An 18,833-nucleotide genomic window follows, 5' to 3' on the forward strand; every position below is an offset into this window, starting at 1 on the left:
ACAGCTTCTCTGGGCAACCTCTGCAAGTGCCTCACCACCCTCTGAGAGAAAAACCTCCTCCCAACCTCTCATCTAAATCTAAATCATCTCTCCTCTTTTGGTTTAAAACCATTCCCCTTTGTCGTGTCATTGCCTGCCCAAGCAAAAAGCTGCTCTCCATCTTTTTTATAAGCCCCGTTTAAGAACTGAAAAGCTGCAATGAGGTCTCCCCAGAACCTTCTCTTCTCTAGGCTGAACCCCAGCTCTGTCAGCCTTTCTTCACAGGAGAGGTGCTCAGAGGGCTGGAGCATCTTCATGGCCCTCCTCTAGACCCGCTCTAACAGCCCCACATCCTTCTGGTGCTGGAGGCCCCAGACCTGGGTGCAGCACTCCAAGTGGGGCCTCACAAGGGCAGAGCAGAGGGGTACAGTCACCTCCCTCGACCTGCTGGCCATTCCTTTGTTGATGCAGCCCAGGATGCAGTTGGCCTTCTGGGCTGCAAGCACGCACTACTGGCTCATACCAAGCTTTTAATCCAGTAAAACCCCCAAGTCCTCTGTAGGGCTGTTCTCAATGAGTTCTCCCATGTCTGGGATTGCCCTGACCCACGTGTACTGCCTGTAGCACCTCATTCAGTTCACATGGGCCCGTTTCTCAAGCTTGTCCAGGTCCCTCTGCATGGCATCCCTTCCTTCTGGTGTATCAACTGCAACACTCAGCTTGGTGTCACCTGCAAACTTGCTGAGGGTGCACTCGATCCCACTGTCTAAGTCGTCAATAAAGATATTAAACAGCACCAGTCCCAAGACAGTCTCCTGAGGGACACCACTCATCACCAGCCTCCACTTGGACACAGGGCCATTGACCACCACTCTCTGGGTGCAAACTTCAAGCCAACTCCTTATCTACTGAATCAAATCCATCTCTTTCCAATTTGGAGATCAGTGTATCACGAGACCATGTCAAAGGCCTTACAGAAGTCGGGGTAGATGATGTCAGTTGGTCTTCCCTTCTCAATTGGTGCAGAAGACCATCAGATCGGTCAGGCATGACTTGCCCTTGGTGAAGCCATGCTGGCAGCCTTGGATCACCTCTTTATTTTGCATGTGCTTTGACATTGCTTCCAGAAGGATCTGTTCCAGGATCTTTCCAGGCACAGCGATGAAGTTCACTGGTCTGTAGTTGTCCAGGTCCTCCTTTATACTGTTTTTAAAAATGGGAGTGATGTTTCCCTTTTTCCTTCACCAGGGACTTCACCTGGCTGCCATAGGTTTTCAAATATGATGGAGAGAGGCTTGGCAACTGCATCAGCAAGTTCCCTCAGGATTCTGGGATGCATGTCGTTGGGCCCCACAGACCCATACCTGTTCAGTTATACATATAATACTGAAGAAGACATTACTTTTTCAGACTTCAGAGATAGAATTTTCCACTGGAGGCTTATGTTTGTGGAAATAACAGGATCTTGAACATGGGAAGTAGGCATGCAAGTTTCCATTTCCTGAGATTTCAAGAGTTACAAAAGTAGCAAGGAGGAAAAATATTTTTTTTAATCTTAGAGGACACCCTCCCCTCCCACACTCTACCCCCCTACCTCATTAACAGCTTGTACTTATTAGGTTAAAACATCCTTGTGCACTGAAAAACCTTTACAAAAGTAGCAGAAAACCTGCACATGCATGCTGCTGAGAAGGTGACTGCCATGAAAACAGTCCGTGCAATGAATTTCAATTTGAAAACTGAAGTTGTTTAATTCACCTCCAGACACCTTTACTTTCTACAGAGGAAATTATTAGCAGACAAATAGGCAGTTTTGAGGTTTTATTTTCCTAGGGTTTGCATTTATTAATTTGTTTTCAGCTATAAGAGAATGACAACTTGTAGCAATTACCAAATAACTGCATTTAGCAAACTGATTGCATGGGAAAATAAGAGCAGATGACTGCTATTACCTGGCTGGATGAGAAGGGCTGCTGCTTGAACACACCAAAAGGAACCGATTAGTCCTGCAGAAAGGGCAGTGATCAATGCAGATGTTAAGACTACTCTGCATTAAAAGTAGTTGAAGGGCTGTATTTCTGAAATTCACACCCAAACTAGCCTGCCACACTACTAGCAGGCTGTAAAGGGCAAATACTGAAGAGAAGATGAAGAGAACACAGTCATAACAAGTAAGTAATAATGGGGGGAGAGCAGCACTGAAGAATACCACATTACAGAAGATCACCAGTTGTATAATTTGATCTTCTGAACCATCCTCATGCTTTCTGGCAGAAGTCTCACTTCCCCAGTGTGATCCAGATACATGCTAAGGTCATAATTCTACTAGGACATCAAAATAAGTACTTATTCTTTCAAGTTAGTACCAAAAATTTGGAATTGTTATATTTTTACCATGATATATCTTAAGAAATCACCCCATGAATTCACAACTGCTATGTACCAATTTTGCAGACTTTAATTTTATTGTCAACTACTGACCATCCCTCAACAACAGAAGCTTTTCACTTTACTGGCTTAAGATGCAGTCACCACTTGTTATTACATTTTACAACACAAGCTTCATATTTTTAAGAAATAATAGCAGAGTATATGTTTTCCTAGATTTGAAAAAAAAAAAAAAAAAAAAAAAAAAAAAGGTTTGCAATTCTCTGTAAAAAGACTATGATTTGCTAGCGTTGAAAACAGACTGAAAAAATGTAACTATTATACCCAAATCCAGAAAATTCTGGATAATTTTTTCCCTCCTCTATTTAGAGCAATCATCTTTTCCCCATAAAAAGTAACACACAACTCATAAATTATACTGTGCACAAGTAGAAAAGATTAATAGGAGCTAATGAGACAAGAACAATACAAAAGCACAACTCTCCTTTTCCCTGAACTGATCAGGCAGAGAAGCATGGTTGCTCAAACAACAAGGCCAAAAAAAAAGAGTGAGAAAAGATTAGGGAAATTTCCTTTTTGCACACATGCTCACGGAGACACAAATGATGTACAGAGCTATGTCTCCTCCTTGAATTTTAAGCAGAAGCAGTGAAGCCACAAAACTTTTTCCATGCTGCAGAGGCAGAGGAAAGTCAACTCGCTAAAAGCAAAGCTCTGTCCCCTGTCTGGCTTTTACAGAGGTTATGAAAAATCAAAACACAAGAAACAATTAGTCTAAAAAGAACACATTAATATCTGAACTGCTGTCAGGACTTTCAGGAGTCAGTAACAAAACTGGTTACTGTGTACCACTCCCTTTACGGAGAACAATCCAGGTGTCAGAGCTACTGTCTCAGTTGGCTGCAGATTCAGAGCGAGAAGAAGAGTAACAGTGAGTGACGCTTTTCAAGATATGGCTCTTCTGTCTATGAGGACCAGAAGCACTTCTCGTTACTTTTGATTCAAAAAACGTTTAAAGTTGAAGCTAACTTTGTTGGTCAACTCCTTAGCAAACCATAGATTCCGTGGGAGCATAATTCAGATAGGCAGGCATCCTGCACAATAGCATGTTGGGAGGCCAGCAGGTCTGAAGAAGGCCGAGCAAGATCTCAGTGTATGCCAGCACCTATGCTGTGAAACAACATATAAAATATTGACACAAAGAAAAAAAAAAAAAAAAAAAAAAAAAAAAAAAAAAAAAAAGGAAGGCAAACTGGAGGGAGTGTAGGAGGCAGAAAGAAGCTTTAACAGAGTTACAAGGAGCTTTGTATTAGAAAAGAAATGCTGAAAGACAACTAGGGAGACATCCCTAGAAAGACATTAAAATACATTGACACTCGAATTGGGAGTAAAATTCTGGTCTTAAAAGGGACTATCGACTAGGAAAAAAACCCAAACCAACCAAACAAAAAAGAACACAAACTGTTCTGTGTTCATTAACAAAACGACAAAGAAGGAAGAGTCAGATCCAGTACAATCCCTATCTTCCAGATCCTCTGAAGGCACTCTGACTAGGAATCGGGAGGATGAACAAAGCCAGGCTTTACAAAAGAAAAATACATGTAAAAGTGGTATAGGATAGTATATTCATCTCCAAAATCAAACTAAAAACTGTCTGAAGAACCTCTTAAAATTACAGAAAAATAAACTAAGATTAGAAATGTAAAGCACGGAACAGGAGTAAAATTTATGAATTTTAACAGTCATTATTAGAGAAAAAAGTGCTAAAAGTTTCCTTAGTAACTACAGCTGCATCTGAAGATGAGGCAAGAAAGAGTACATGGTATTTCTCTTTAAAGAAACTCCCTCATGTTTTCTAAAGGAAATAAACACAAGACACAGCCATCTTCTTCAGTGACGCAGGCTTTATAACACACACTCTTCCAAAGACTCTCAGTCACGAAAACTGGCCAAAGCTTCTCTTTTTAAGAGTACAATTCAAAATGTAGGACCAAACAGCAGTTCAAGATAAATTTCCTCAAGAAACTAGAGATGGCAGCAAAGTCTCAAGCTATCAACTGAGGGGAAGGGAAAAAGGTAAATGAAAAAGTTCTGAATAATTCTTACAGCCTTGTTCAGTCAGTAAACATTTCAGGTTGCTTTTTTTTTTTTTTTTTTCCCTTTTTCAAAAAGTGACAAAAATTGGAAAACCCATGAGAAAGTACAGGTTTATAAGCCATAGTAAGGCTTCTTTTTTCCCTTTAAATGCAGTGACTTCACAGAACAATTTTTAGCACATATCACAGAGCATTTTAAGCCACCTTTCAACAAAATACGTGTGTTTAACTCTATGATGTATCACTATTCCCAGAAGGCACCACTGACTTCTGAATATTCCAGCCATGTATCTGAACATCTGAGACACATTTCAGGAAGGTATTATTATGCTTTTCCTTGGCTTTGCAACTGCAACAAATACTGAAAGATGGGGAATAGGCTGAGTGTCAAGAAGAGAATTTCGAACTCTCAGCTTTCTGCAACACTTTACTTACATATTTTTTCAAAACTTTAATGTAGGAAATAAAGACATTCTGAAAAGACAACAAATATTCAGGGAAAGAGTCGCTGAAGATTCACGATGCGATCTCTGCTAAGCTGCATGCCCCCAAAACTCAAACTCCACACTTGCAAGTTTGCCATTTAATTCTAAAACAAAGAGCCACGTGTATTGAAGAACCGTCCCAATAGCAATGACTAGCTCAGTATCTTGTGACCAAGCTTGCCTAGGAGAACGCTCAAACCAGAAGTTCTCCTATATGTTTTGCCTAGCTACTAACCAAGATGCTACAAGACAGGGGAAACAAAGATATTCTCAACATTTCCAGATGACTTTTTATGGAGTAATGTAACAAACACCAGATCACCGAGAAGGGAAAAGGAGCATCCAGTGATGACTATTTTCACTAAGGAGAAAAAAAAGTCTGATTCCCAGTCCCTAATCTGAGAGAACTGTGTATTCCATACAGACAAGAGGGAAACCAACTCTACACCCAACCTATTTGAAAACATTCCTAACTGGCAGAGCAAACAGACACTGGCAGAGCAAATTAAAGCCTCTGCAAATTTCAAAGTAGGAAATTAAGAAACTGAGAAAGAAGATACAACTGCAACAGTTCAGAAAGTACCTTGTCTCAGTAGCACCTATGATGTATTGAACATTTTCCAATCAGAAGTGCCTGCAGCTGATAAAAAAACCTGACACACTTGAGATCTAAGATTAGAGGAAAAGCTCCTGACATTTTTAAGCACCATGTTTACTTTATGCTATTAAAGACAGTTGAACCTTAAGGGCTGAACAGCCAAGAAATCCAGCCAACAGGTAACCATTTTTTTTTCCCCACAGAGGAAAAAGCAAAAAAAAAAACACCAAAGAAACCAAAAAAGACACCTTAATCTAATAGCTGTAACTGAGCAGAACAATTCTGTCTGACCTTCAGTTTTCAAAGCCCCTTTTGTTGCTTTCATCTCTATAGCACTAGAGCTCTGGAATGATGCTTGCAGGAATGTAGTAAGGAAAAGATTACCTTTGTTTTGGGGAGCACGAGGGAAAACAATGCTTTCTGTAAGCAGAAATTGATATTTTGCAATCTAAACTTGATCTAGATACACTAACAATCTTTCTTTGAAAAAAGCGAACATTGTAATTAAAGCAAGTTTTGATCAATACAATATATTTTAATTTTAGGTCTATAGCAAAAAAAAAAAAAAAAGTAAAAGGATAGCTCAAGAAAATTTCAGTTTTGAACTTGAATTCTTGCATGTAATCACATCAGAGCTGTAAGTAACAGAATTCAGTTTGTTTTCTGTAACAATTAGAAGCAATTACAAACACTAAGCATGCTTGAGGTTCAGAGTGTAAGCTGTGCATCCAGCTGCTAATACTTAAATCCTGAAGGTCCGAACAAAATACATGCACACTTGAAGAGCATTTATAGAACTAACCATATCATAAGCTAATATGCTTTAAAGAATTAATTCAAATATTCAAAAAAAAAGTATCAGATTTACAACTGATTTTCTAACTTTAATTTGTCTTTACTGTGTATCCAACTTGAATCCCAAATGAGGTGAGGTCCTGACAAAGTTGGAGCTCGATTTTCATTATGGGGAATGTTTTTATGTATTGAAAGAAGAAAGAAACAATTTAAGAACACAAAAACAACTAGGTGTGATTTTGCTTTTAATAACTGCAGCTTAATTTGTAACTTTTCTTTCCTTTAAAACAAACAAACTTTCCTTCCCTCTCCCCCACTGTCCTTGCTATTTCCTTGACTGTTTCAGTAATTAAGAGTCTGGGGACTATCTTCACGTTTATAAAGCATAGAGGATGAGTAGATAATGCACCAGGAATGGAAGTGGGAATGGAAGCACATAAAAAAGAACAGGATCTTCCTCTTCCAGCAACAGCAAACGATTCATCTCACATCAGAAAATTGCACTCATACACTTCTACAATGCCTCATACAGGAGCACGAAGAGGAGAAGAGCTACAACCACCACATTTAGTGAATCTTCAGACTGCCTACAACTTGACACAGCTCTCTCTCAGGAATCGGGAAGTACTTGGAGGCTGCTTCAGCCAGTGCTCGGGCAACCTGTGAAAGTGGAGATGCAGAATTTCACCTCACTTCCCACCCTGGCTTGCTACTCTGTACAGATACACTGGTGCTGACCACAGACAGATAGGTGTTTGCTCCAAACCCTCCTGAGCTCAACCTATCTGGTCCTGCTGGATTCAAGTTCAACCCCGGCAAACCTCTGTTCTGGGAACAGTTATGAAGTCAAATCACTGCTGATGCAGGACAGATCCTATCTCTGGAAGACATCACGCCCTAATTTTTTTGTAATCTTCCCAAGCTACCCTACTCCCACCTTCTGTATCATCTTTCCCTAATCAACAGGGGGAGAGATAAGATTACTTCACTTGCTTCTTCACTGTTCTTCACATTTACAGGTGTATAGGTCCTTCTAGCACAAGTGTCAATGAGTGCTTCCCTGATATTCAGAACTGGTACCTTCAGTTCAGAACAGAGGGCAACATCTGGAGCAAAAAAACCTGCAAAAAGTGGGCAGCTAACAGCTCAACTCGCAGCAGCAGCTGCAGGATTATCCTGGAGGAGGGTGAAGGAAAATGACAGGATAACCTACACTCTTTCAGGCTTGCACATCCAGAATACTGCCAACAGTTTTACTCATAGACCCTCTCCCCAGATTAAACTGACATAACCAAGAAGATGAGGAAATATGTCTGAAGATCTTGTCAGGACAAGTGAAACTTCCTTTTAGGAGAAATATTTAGAGTTTATATATATATATATATTAAAAAAAAACCTCTCTCCCCTGCCCCCCCCCCCAAAAAAAAAAAAAAAAAAAAAAAAAAGGAAAACATTATTTCATGAAAAACAACTGAAGAGAGGAGTCAGGGTGGCAAAAAGCAATGAACTGGGGACGACTTTTGTAAAAGCGTATCTTTTTTTTATCTCCTCTCATTATGACAACAGGTCTAATGCTGGGAAAGGCCACAATGAATCCAATGAAAAGAAAAATGGATACTTTACAAACCTACATTAGAAGGCACCTAAAAAGGTAGACTTCACATACAGTTCGGAATATCTTGCAGGCCTCTGTACTCGAGAAACCTCAGCCTCAATACGTGAAGACTTTTTTCATTACCCCTATGGCTCTTTGGGTCAAAAATATCCAAATGTGAACTATCTTCCAAGCCCTAGTAACAATGAGTTTAAGTGAAATTCTGGATTAACCAAAGAATCAGGGGTTCCCTAGAAATTCTAAAAATTCTGTTCAGAGGCAAGCTCTTCACAGTTTTCTTAATTCAGGTATCGTTAGAAATTTACTCAACATGAAATCCTAGCAACAATCGCTTACATATACACTATTCAGAAAAGCAAATCAGGATGTTAGTCAAAAATGAAATCATGGTACCTGCAAGCCACTGGAAAGCCAAACAGGTGAAAGAGCCACATGAAAAACTACTTAACCAAATGCTATTTAGAAAACTCCAGTTCCTTTAGAATTCAAGGGGCATACAGTGAATGTTGTCAGTGTGTAGGAACTACACATCAAATATCGTTGTCTTCACATGGTAAAGACATGCTTCAACTACTGGTTTATTAAAAGACTGAGTCAGTGTATAAAGTGACAAAGTATTGACAATATAGAAAGCCTGAAAAGTTTTTTGCATGGGAAAAAAAGTTATTGCCCCAACGTATTGTCCTTGAAGACTACAGTAAAAGACAGGAGGTACGTAGTAATTCCACAGCTACCCCATCTTACCCCATTCCAGCAAAAAGATGTGAAAGAGCAAGGCATGTGTCAACCAAGGGAGGGTGACCTCTCTCATTTGAAACTACACTACGAAATAGCTCTTTTTTCCCTAACTAAAATGAAGTACTGCATTTGAACAAAAACAAGTGCCTGGGATCACTTACACCTATAGTTTAGACCCCATTCTTGAAGGCAACAGAGCTATTTTAATAAAAAGATCAAACTCTTAGCGGATCTTCGAAATTGAGGCAGCTCTTTTGTCCCACAACTTCTCAGTCAGCTGATCCAGAATCCCAGTGGCTGACTGGTCTCAAGTCTCATAATTTGCAACCTAAAATTGCTCAGGACTAGTCTGCACACAGCTGCTTGATTGTTTTAAGCACAAAAAAAAGTATTTGCAAAGCCCTTGCACAATCTTTCTCAGGTTATCTTTTCCTATACTGTGTTTCTTCAAAATCCCCTCCTAAAAATGACTCTACCTCCCAATCATCACAGCTGTCTTGCTCACATCATCAGGATGTATGAAAGAAAGCATCTGCTTATCAAAACAACACAAGAAGAAGCCAAACAAGTAGAAGGGAGAGTACCAATGAAAGCGGTGTTCTCTGCAACTAAATATTTTAAATCCACCCTGCACTCAGCTACAGCTGGATAGAACTTCTTAAGCAGAACCGGGTCAGTATTACAGTTACAATCTGTAGCACAGTAACTTAGCTAAGAAGATAGTCTATCAACTGTACACTTCAAATAATTTGATGTCTGTTTCCTAAAGCAACGCAAGTTATTATGACCCCACACTTAAACCAAACATTCATTTTTAACCTGTTCATCTCAAACACTTGAACACAAGTCAGCTGACAATGCTTTATTAGCACATTAGTATTTCAAACAGGAGTAAGAATTTAAAACACTAAATTAGACAAATGGCTTTCCATATACCTGAAAAGTTCCCTTCCTTCCCCCTGCTTCCCAAACAGTGAGTGCACACTGCAATTTTTTCATGCTTTCATTTGGCTTGTCAAAATTGTACCCAGCAGTTATTTCAATTGGTTTTACAGGAGATGCAAACTTCAACAGTGTACTAGAGAAAAAACACATTTGAGACAACAGTATTCTCACTCCCACACAGAGAAAACGGAGGCAGTAATGAAGAACGGTATCACTGAAACCATCAGAATGCTTCTAGATAGTTTTGTTATCATCAACCTTAAAATCACTGACGTATTTCTTGGGACTCTATCTTGAGAGCTCTCCCCTCCTCACTTTCCTAGTAACGCTGACTGTGATCCAAATCCAAAGCGTGTTCACCTCCAGGTAACAGCTCAGGGACTGCAATCACCCTCCTCTTGTCCAGCTGGAATGGGAAAAGAGGCCTTCATAATTCAGTGCAAAAAAAAGAAGCCCTCTGTCCCACTGCCTGCTCCTAGACCCTGCATCCTTCCCCCTTCCCTCACGTCTGCCACGTTCCAGCACTGCTGGTAGGCTGCAGTAGAGAGAAACTCTTCAGGCTCTGGACACCATAGCTTCTTCTTACTAGAGGGAAGAGCCCAAGCAGAGAGAATCATCCCATCATAGGAGGAGGGTTGAAAAACTAAAACCCTCAGTGTGCAGCACAAGAGAGGGCTGGTCTGAACCCAAACACATTGCAGAGAGCATCCTGAAAACTAGAGTAGCATTAGCACCAATCATGACGTTGTTTTTTGATACTAAAAATGCCAGCAACTACACTATTACTATGCACAGTAACTGTACATATTCATGGTCCACAAGTAAAAGACAATTCGAAAAAATCGTAGTTCATGTGACCATCGATATGAAGACCAGTGACTTCAGTTGTGACCAATGCCCACTTTAACACAAATGAACTATTATCACATTCTATTTATAACTTTAAAATTTGGAGATGTATATCAACATAAGAAACTATACCAAAGCAACCTGCAATCCTACTGTTAGAAAGATCAGACAGTCTTTATGGTACCCCTCTAATGCTAACATAAACCAACGTCAACTTTAATAGGTGCAGACAGTCAGTATCTGTTTTTAATATCTGAAAAAATCCCCTCAGAACAAGGACTGTAGCTGCCATAAAAGCCATATTTGGACTTTCGATTCGATATCAGCTTTGCCTGTTCTAACTTAAAGACAGGCGTTCTCTTTGGCACAAAGAAAGCTCCTCTTATACTTATATGGAGTTCCTACGACAAACTCAGAATAGTTCTTACTCAGATGAATACCCAAGATGTTGCAGCCCTACACCCACTGTTTTATGAACTACTCAATGCATTCTGAATGCAAATGTTACCATCCCCGGATACAGCAACATGTTTCTGAAGGCCAAGCTAGAAATCCCCAGTAACTTCTTGCATGAAGCGTGCTTGCGTCAGCCAAGTCTGAAGACAGGACAGTAACCTAGAACACAACAGGGCTGGTGAAGTAAAACTACGTGACTAATGCTAGCATCATAAACACCACTTTACAAAGTTTAACAAGAAATTGGATTTATTATTCCAATTTTTATCCCTGCATAGCTTTCAGCAATGGAAATGGCATATTGGAAATGCATGCAAATGAAGACTGCCCTTCATTTTTTTCCCTAAAGGAAACATGGATTAAGATTTCTCTCTATCCCTCCTGGCTTTTCTCCTGCCCTCTATCTATTCAAAATGAAAAATGCATGCTTACAGAACTTAAACACATTAAATGCCACATAATAAACAGTTTATCACTCTGTCATTCCCATCTACTCTCTCACATACTGTGTAATACACTGTTACTGTTGCACACTCCAGCAAAAAGCTGTTATCCCTACATTTATACAAAACAAATCTCATCAGTTTATTTTATTTAAAATCGTTTAAAGTTTACTCAAGTTCAGAATAGGCTTCAACAAATCGGAATACAGTGTCAGCTACTGAACTCCCATAAAGGACTCATTTCTCAAGTCAGTTGTATGGGAACTTTGGGATTTCTTTTACAGAGTTAGATGAAATATTCCATCAATTCACAATCAAGGATCTCTTTCCCATGCCCTTTCTGGAAATACCTTTTACTACTTGAAATGACAGCGGTAACTACCTCTTTAGGAACGATAAACTATACATGTTTTAACATTTCTTGTGTCTAACAGGCAAATTGGGGGCAGATGTGCTATTTGCAAGAACCAGATTACTGTATCAATCAATAATAGCTCACAGGAACACGCAGACGTTTAGTTATGTTTCACTGAAAGATATTTAGCAAGACGCATATGTAGCAATGCAAAGCAGATTAACAAAGGTTTTCCTCAAGTTGCTTAAAGATGAGCTGGGTGCTACCAAAAAATCAGAACGCTGAATAAAGCTACCACATCCCTGGTTCCCCGGAAGTCAGCTGCATAGTACTTCAAAGAAACAGGAAAACTACTTGTACAACCACACACGAAAATGTGTGTTTTTTATTTTTTATTTATTTTTTAAGAGGACTGACGTGACATCTGTGCAGAAAACCCTTCACACCATCACCGCTGCTATTTTCAGTGATCCATCCTAGTTTTGCCACAGTGCTCTTGGCATTGTTGTGCTACTATGATTCAATATTTATCTGTTAGGTCTAGTTACGTCGCAACACACCTGCAATACTTAATTCTCACATGAAACTTCCTTGGCCAATACCTCATTCACAGTTTTTGAACCTTGAATCCCTTCAAAATTCTCTGATCACAAAACAGAAAGTCATCTGAGATGTGTAAACATCTGGACTGCTGTGAATTATCCATTCCCTGAAAGAACGTGCAGTCACGTCAAGCATAATCACTTCACCTTCTTTCTAACGGTAATCAGGTATGCAACAAACTGCGTGTGAACTGCAGTGGTTAGCATAAAACCACTTGTGAAAGGAGCTTGCCAAAAATCATCTTCAAAACGCGCCTAATAACAGAGTTTTGCTCCTCGGCTACGGAAGCTCCCCACCAATAACCAGCATTAAGCTAAAGTGACCACATACAGCTTATGACTTCAAACAAGGCCCTTTGAGCTTCATGTTTCTAAGAGTTGTTTGTATTGAGAGAAAGGTAGTAATACCCTGGGAAATGACAGAACAGACTGCTGAAACTTCCGCTGGCAACAAAGTAACCTGCTAAGTCGGAGACCTGCATTTTAGTATAATCCCGAGGAAAGATTAATTCTGGAATATTTTTAGACCTAGCCTTGGAAGCAGACAGCAGTAGATGAAAAGCGTACTGGTGGGGAGTGGGCAAGAGAATACATGCAGCAAAACCTCTTTGTTTACAATCAGAACACAGGGAACGTTATTCTTATCAAACCCACTGCCAGGAAGAAAAAACTGCAGGCACCCAGCACAGTGTCACTACCGGGGCTCCCCAGCAATCTCAGCTCCCGAAGGAGAAACACACAGAAAACTGGGAAGTCACAACACTGCTACGTCTTCCACGTCCGTTTTGCAACACAAGCACAACTACAGAAGATATGCGAAAGATGACGGATAAAAAGGATTTCGAAACAGGCAGTCACGAAAATCTGGAGGGGGGGAAACAGAGCTCAGCTTCTATCCTTTATCACAGTCTGATTTGGGGGGGGGGGGGGGGGGGGGGGGGGGGGATGTCTGCGTTTCCTTGGGGCAGTTGCACACAGGCTGCGACTTGAGCTGTCACCTCCACCCAGCCCCAAAGAAGCGGCGACCCCAAGGAGGGACACGCCAGCGACTAGCTCAACTCCCGGCTTTGAGACGAGCCTCCAGCACCGCTTTTAACACCAACAGTTGCATAATGAGACTTGGGAAGGCCAAGTTCTCCCCCTTGCCTCGCGCACAGCCCCATCTCTCTGAGCCGAGAGGGGGGCAAGGCAAGGTCTGCACGTAAGCCCGTGCGCACCACCGGTCCTGCCGCTAACAAGCTGGTCATTGTGCGGAGAGAAAGGAAAAGGGAGAATGAATAAATAAATATATAAATATATAAATAAAGGAATACCACCCGACACCTGGCGTGTGAGGACACCCGAGGAATAGGTGGATTTATGGGGGGGGGGGGGGGACGGGGGACCCAAGGAATAGGTGGATCTATGGGGGAAAGGGGGGGGGGGGGTGGGGGGAGGAGAGCTCCTCTTTTCCTTCGCTGATGGGTGTGCCGAGGATGGGATCCGGGAAAGTGGGGGGGGAAAGGCGGAGGAGAAGAAAAAGGGGGTGGGCAGCGGCTGCCGCTTGCTGCATGCAGGCAGGCGGGCTGGGCGGTTATCATGGTGGCTGAGCAGCCACCGGGGCGCTTCTCTTCTCCCCCCCCCCCCTTCCACCACAAACCCCACCAGCAGCGCGGGGCCGGCTGCCCAGCATCCCTCTCCCTCTCCCTCTCCCCGTCCATCCCCGTCGTCTCCCCCCCCCCCCCAAGTAGTCCCTGCCGGCGGGGACTCACTTGCCGATCACCTCGCACAGCTCGTACACGTCCTCGAACAGCACGTCGTCGTCGGCCATGGTCCGCCGGCGGGGGGCTCGCAGGGGCGGGGGCTCACACAAGGGGCGGGGGAGGGGAGGGGAGGGAGGGGAGGGGAGGCGCTCACCCCCCCCCCCGCCGCGCCAACGGCCGCGCCAACGGCTCCCCCCCCGGCGTCAGGCGGCGTGAGGAGGCGCCGCCGCCGCCGCCCGGGGGCTCCCGCGGCCGCGCCGGGACTCCCCGCTCCTCCTCCTCCTCCTCCTCCTCCCCGCTCCTCCTCCTCCTCCTCCTCCGGGCCCCGCACGACCCCACCTTCCTCCCCCTTCCTCCCCTCCCTCCCCTCCCTCCGTCCGTCAGCCGGCGGCTCCGGCTAGCGGGGCGGCGCGAGGTCCGTCATGGAGGGGCAGGGAGCGGCGGCGGCAGCAGCAGCAGCAGGAGGAGGAGGGGAGAAGGAGGAGAGGGAGGGAGGAGGGAGCGGGAGCGCGCACCGGGAGGATAATAGCGGGCGGGGGAGGGGCCGTGCGCGGCCGTTGGGCGCGCTCCCGATCGCCAGCAGCAGCAGCAGCAGCAATAGGGCGCTCGCCCCGCCAGGGAGGGAGGGAGGGAGGGAGGGGAGGGAGGTGCGGGCGCGCTCCCGAGCGCCGTCACGCAAGCGCTCGTGCGCGCGCGCGCACGCAAGTGGGTGGTAGTGGGGGGGGGGGGGGGGGGGCGCGCTCGCTTCCTCTCCCTTCCCTCTCGGCCCGCCCCGCCCCGCCCGCCGCCAGGGGTGCGCAGGCGCGGATGACGTCATGGGGAGGGGAAGGGGGGCGCAGGTGCCGGCCGGCAGACGTTGCCCTCGCCTCAGCCACCCGCCCGCCCTCAGGGACCAACGGTCTCTGCACGCGTGTTTATCGCGACGCTGCCTGTCGTGACAGAGCCCCCCCCGTGACAAGAGTTGGTGCCCCGCGTGCTGGCTGGGCGCGGCGGGAGTGGTTTTGTCCCGCCAGCCTCGTGGTTTGGAGTTTTCTGTCAGGCAGCGCTCCTCGCTGTCCCTCAGAGTGAATTAAAACCACCTCTTATTAATTAATAACGCATCCAGCTTATTAGTTACACATCCAGCCGGGCGGGTGCCTGGTTGTGCCCTCTCGACAGCTACTCAGCCATCTTTCCATGTCCAAGAGCTCCAGTGAATGTCAAAGCACCGAGTCCTCACCCTGCTGGATCCCATCCTGCAATGTTTAACGTTTTCACAAAAAGCGCCTTACAAAAGATGCCGAGTTGCCCAGGTGTGCTTTCCCGAGCCTTGGCTTGTAGGAGAAAGCAAGGCGCTGCTGAAGGAAGCAGTCATCGCTCTTTTGGTTTCCCAAGTATTCATTTTGCTGAAGTGCTTTGGCACCCGCGCAAGTACTTATAGCTCATTAATGCAAAAGTAAGTTATACAGTTGTTCCTCACACACAGGAAAAAAAAAAAGAAAAAGCCTGTCAGAGCAAGATTATCTGATGAAATAGTTTAAAGGTTAGCTTTAAAATGCAGAGCCGAGGACACTTTGTCAAGAACGTCTCGTTCCTGTCTCCATACAAATTCAAAACAAAAAAATAAGAAAATCAGCAAAAAATAATTACACCTGTCTGCTGCACAGTGGTAGCATATAAGGTGAGAGACACTCCCATGAGGCTACGGTCTATGCCATTTAGACCTTTAAAATATTAAAACAACGTCCACTATTGCTAATGCGAATAAGTGGGCAGTACAGTTAGATTTTTGCTTTCCCAAATTTCACACAGGTTAATGTGAGCAACCTTTTTTTCCTTTTGTGAAATGAGCAGACCAAGTGCCACTTAGGCCGCACAGCAGTAATTTTCAGCATATGGGTGAGCATTCACTTACGTTTTGAAAAGAATTTGCCATCTGATTATATGCAGAGTCATCATTGGGAGCTAACAAGAAAAACTGGTACAAAGACACACAAGGAAGAAAACTGTTCATAACAGATCCGTCCCATAACTGAGGAAAATGCGTTTACGACTCTAGCAATGGATGTCTCACCTTCCTCTAAAGGCCAAGTGCTGAGCATTGTACCTGGGTGCGACAGATGAAACCCAAACCAAGGAACACTGAGCATAGTAATACATGGGGAGCTTTGGGCCAAAATATTGTAATAGAACAAGCCCTCTGAGAACTTTGGAGGGTAGTTGGCTACATTTGGGGGAGACACAGGACATAAACATAATTTTCTATTAATGGTCAGAGCACAGAGAAAAAGAGAGACTTAAAGCTGTTGTAATGAGAAGGTAGTTTCTTGGAAGACAATAATACAAATGAACTTTCCTTAATAGAGGCGCTTCATTCCCTAGGATATAGGTTACTTAAAGTGTCCTACTACCTCCCATGAAGGAGAGTAGTAGCTTTATTTTTTTATTTTTTATCTGATGGGCTAAGCTTCCTATTTTTTTTTTTTTTTTTCTCTGTTCTGGAATGAACTTAAGACCTTTGTTGGAGCAAATCTACCATTCATTGCCTAGGTTGGCAACAAGCAAGACAAATCTCTCAAAGCCTGCAAATGTTGGAGTTCTCCACGTTCAGTGCAGGGAAGGGTAAAAAGAGATGCTACCCTTTATGCTGCATGAGGAGAATCTGTCTGAACTAGGATCTGTATGCAGATCTGTTTTATTCAAAGTTGTACACAGAACCAGCAGAAACAGCAAGTATATCACTAAATCAGAAATTACTAGAATTTATGCTGTGACTAATCTCGCGTTCAGATTGAATGGGCTCGAGAAAATACAAGCATTAGTTTGCCAAGTTTGTCAGCAGCCAATACCCACCAGCACGACCATCCAAGCAATATATATGCAGATATGTTTGTGAGCACGAATTTCATCCACAAGTTTGGATGTAGTCTTCCCCTTTCACAGTTAGGCATTATTCATTTTCACCCACATACTCAATACATCTCCTTGATAGACTCTGAGTTTAATTTAAAAGTTACAGGTTGAATTCTGAAATTGGCATATCTAACATCTCACAGAAAAGTAACTAACAAAATAATGTTTGAAATACACGCGGAAAAATCTTTATGCTTGAGACCTAGAATGATTTCTTTGTAAGGATAATGGTTGGTCTGGAAACAGTTCAGGGCATCAACTGTTGCAGGGCTGGGAGAAGGACTTCACAGGAAAAAAAAAAAAAGGAGAAAAAAAAAAGGAGAAAAAAGGAGAGAAAAAAAAAGGAGAAAAAAGGCGAGGGGGGCCCTGCTGAAGGGAAAGAAATGCTTTATAGTCTCTGGTAACCCTCCCCATCCACTGCATGTTTGAGTGGCCTTTCAGTCAGATTCTGAACTGCCAGGTTGCAGTGTTGTATTCTTGGGCAAACCACTATTGTTTAATTCAAAAGTTTATTTTAAACTCCTATGAAGTAGTTAAGTGTGGGCTTGGGCACTAGAAAGCCTATTTCTTAAAATCATGTGGTGCCTTCAAGTTTTGTTTGTCTGTGGCCTTTGCAGGGTTTACATATATGACCAACACACTGTGGATGAGCCACAGGCAATGGTAAGTTGTTCAAAGACTGTTTACAGAACCACAGTTACCAGTTGCATTACATGAGCCTTTATAATGATTTCATTTAAGAGTGTGATGTAAAAGGTATGTGGTGATGAACAAGAAATTTTAAGGGTTTGACAATGTTCTGTAAGTGAAAAGATGTAGGAAGCACCAACTTGTGTGCTTCAGTATAACTACTCCAGGTACTTTGACCTGTAATCCAGGTATTAATTCACTCCTTGATACAAAGTCTGAGGATGACACTGGCACTGAAGATGAGTTCTGTTAGCAGTTCAGAAAAGAGAATGTTAGAGATCTACCAGATTTCTGATAAACAGTGCTGTGTAGTTAAGGCATGCAAGTTCTGTGACCTGGAAATAGTTCATATTTTGGGCAATAGAAATGTATTTTGGTTGCAATCAAAAGAGGCAATGTTTGGATCACACCAGACTTACACAGTTTTAATCTGTGTAAAAACATTTTCCAAGAATACTGTACGAAGTCATCAGCCAACCCTGAAGAAGCCCGGATAACTTCTTACAGAAGTATATAATTAAATCAGCTTTGAAATTTACTATGTGGCAGAGCAGCTTGCAGTTGCAAAACTCAGGTGCAGCACACAGAACAAGTAGTTCCACACCCAATTAAGGAGGCTGGGTTTCACATGAAAGCAAGTGAATGATGTTTATCTAGGAAGATAAATCTCCAACTGCATTTTTTTTTTAAAGTTCCTCCACAGTGTGAAGTCTCCGCTGTTCAATGAGAAGTGGACTTTCACTGCCACCGCTCTGCACTGGATACGCTATCAGGTCTCCTTTCTGCAGCCCCCTATCTTCAAAAGGCCGTCAGAGCTTATCTCTGTACCTTGCCCCCATCTAATTCTGTTGAAATTGACCCCCAGGTTCAAAAGTTCTTGGGAGAGACACAGATGTGTGTACATGTATGTGAACATGGCAAAGCATAAACATTTTCTCAGGCAACCAGCTAAGGACTGTCTTTTGTTTTGCTTTGCTTTGTTTTGTTTTATTTTGGATGAGGAACTCTTTTTCACTGACTTTCAAACCTGATGACCACATCACCTTTAGAAGATACTCAGCTCATACTGAGCCAGCTGGGAGAGAATGCCAAGTCAAGTAATCAGGCAGGTCTTGGTCAAGGAACGGTAAGAGAAAGTCACGTTCCTTATCTGTAATTCGATCGT

At 43.1% G+C, this 18,833-nt stretch overlaps 1 protein-coding gene across 3 annotated transcripts in view; it reads right to left on the minus strand.

The window, feature by feature from the left end:
- The window catches only part of CASK (calcium/calmodulin dependent serine protein kinase), a 214,806-nt gene extending 200,469 nt beyond the window's left edge, over window positions 1–14,337 (minus strand). For 2 of the 3 annotated variants that reach the window (XM_084285031.1, XM_084285030.1), the window contains exon 1: window positions 14,096–14,337. In XM_084285031.1, the coding sequence (XP_084141157.1) occupies window positions 14,096–14,154 (59 nt within the window). In that variant the 5' untranslated portion in view covers window positions 14,155–14,337. The remainder of the gene's footprint in view (window positions 1–14,095) is intronic. The other variant, XM_084285032.1, reaches the window with a different exon arrangement.
- Window positions 14,338–18,833: the final 4,496 nt, after the last annotated feature.

The sequence above is a fragment of the Netta rufina genome (genome assembly GCF_964035555.1).
Source record: "Netta rufina genome assembly, chromosome: 1".
Classification (NCBI taxonomy): Eukaryota; Metazoa; Chordata; class Aves; order Anseriformes; family Anatidae; genus Netta; species Netta rufina.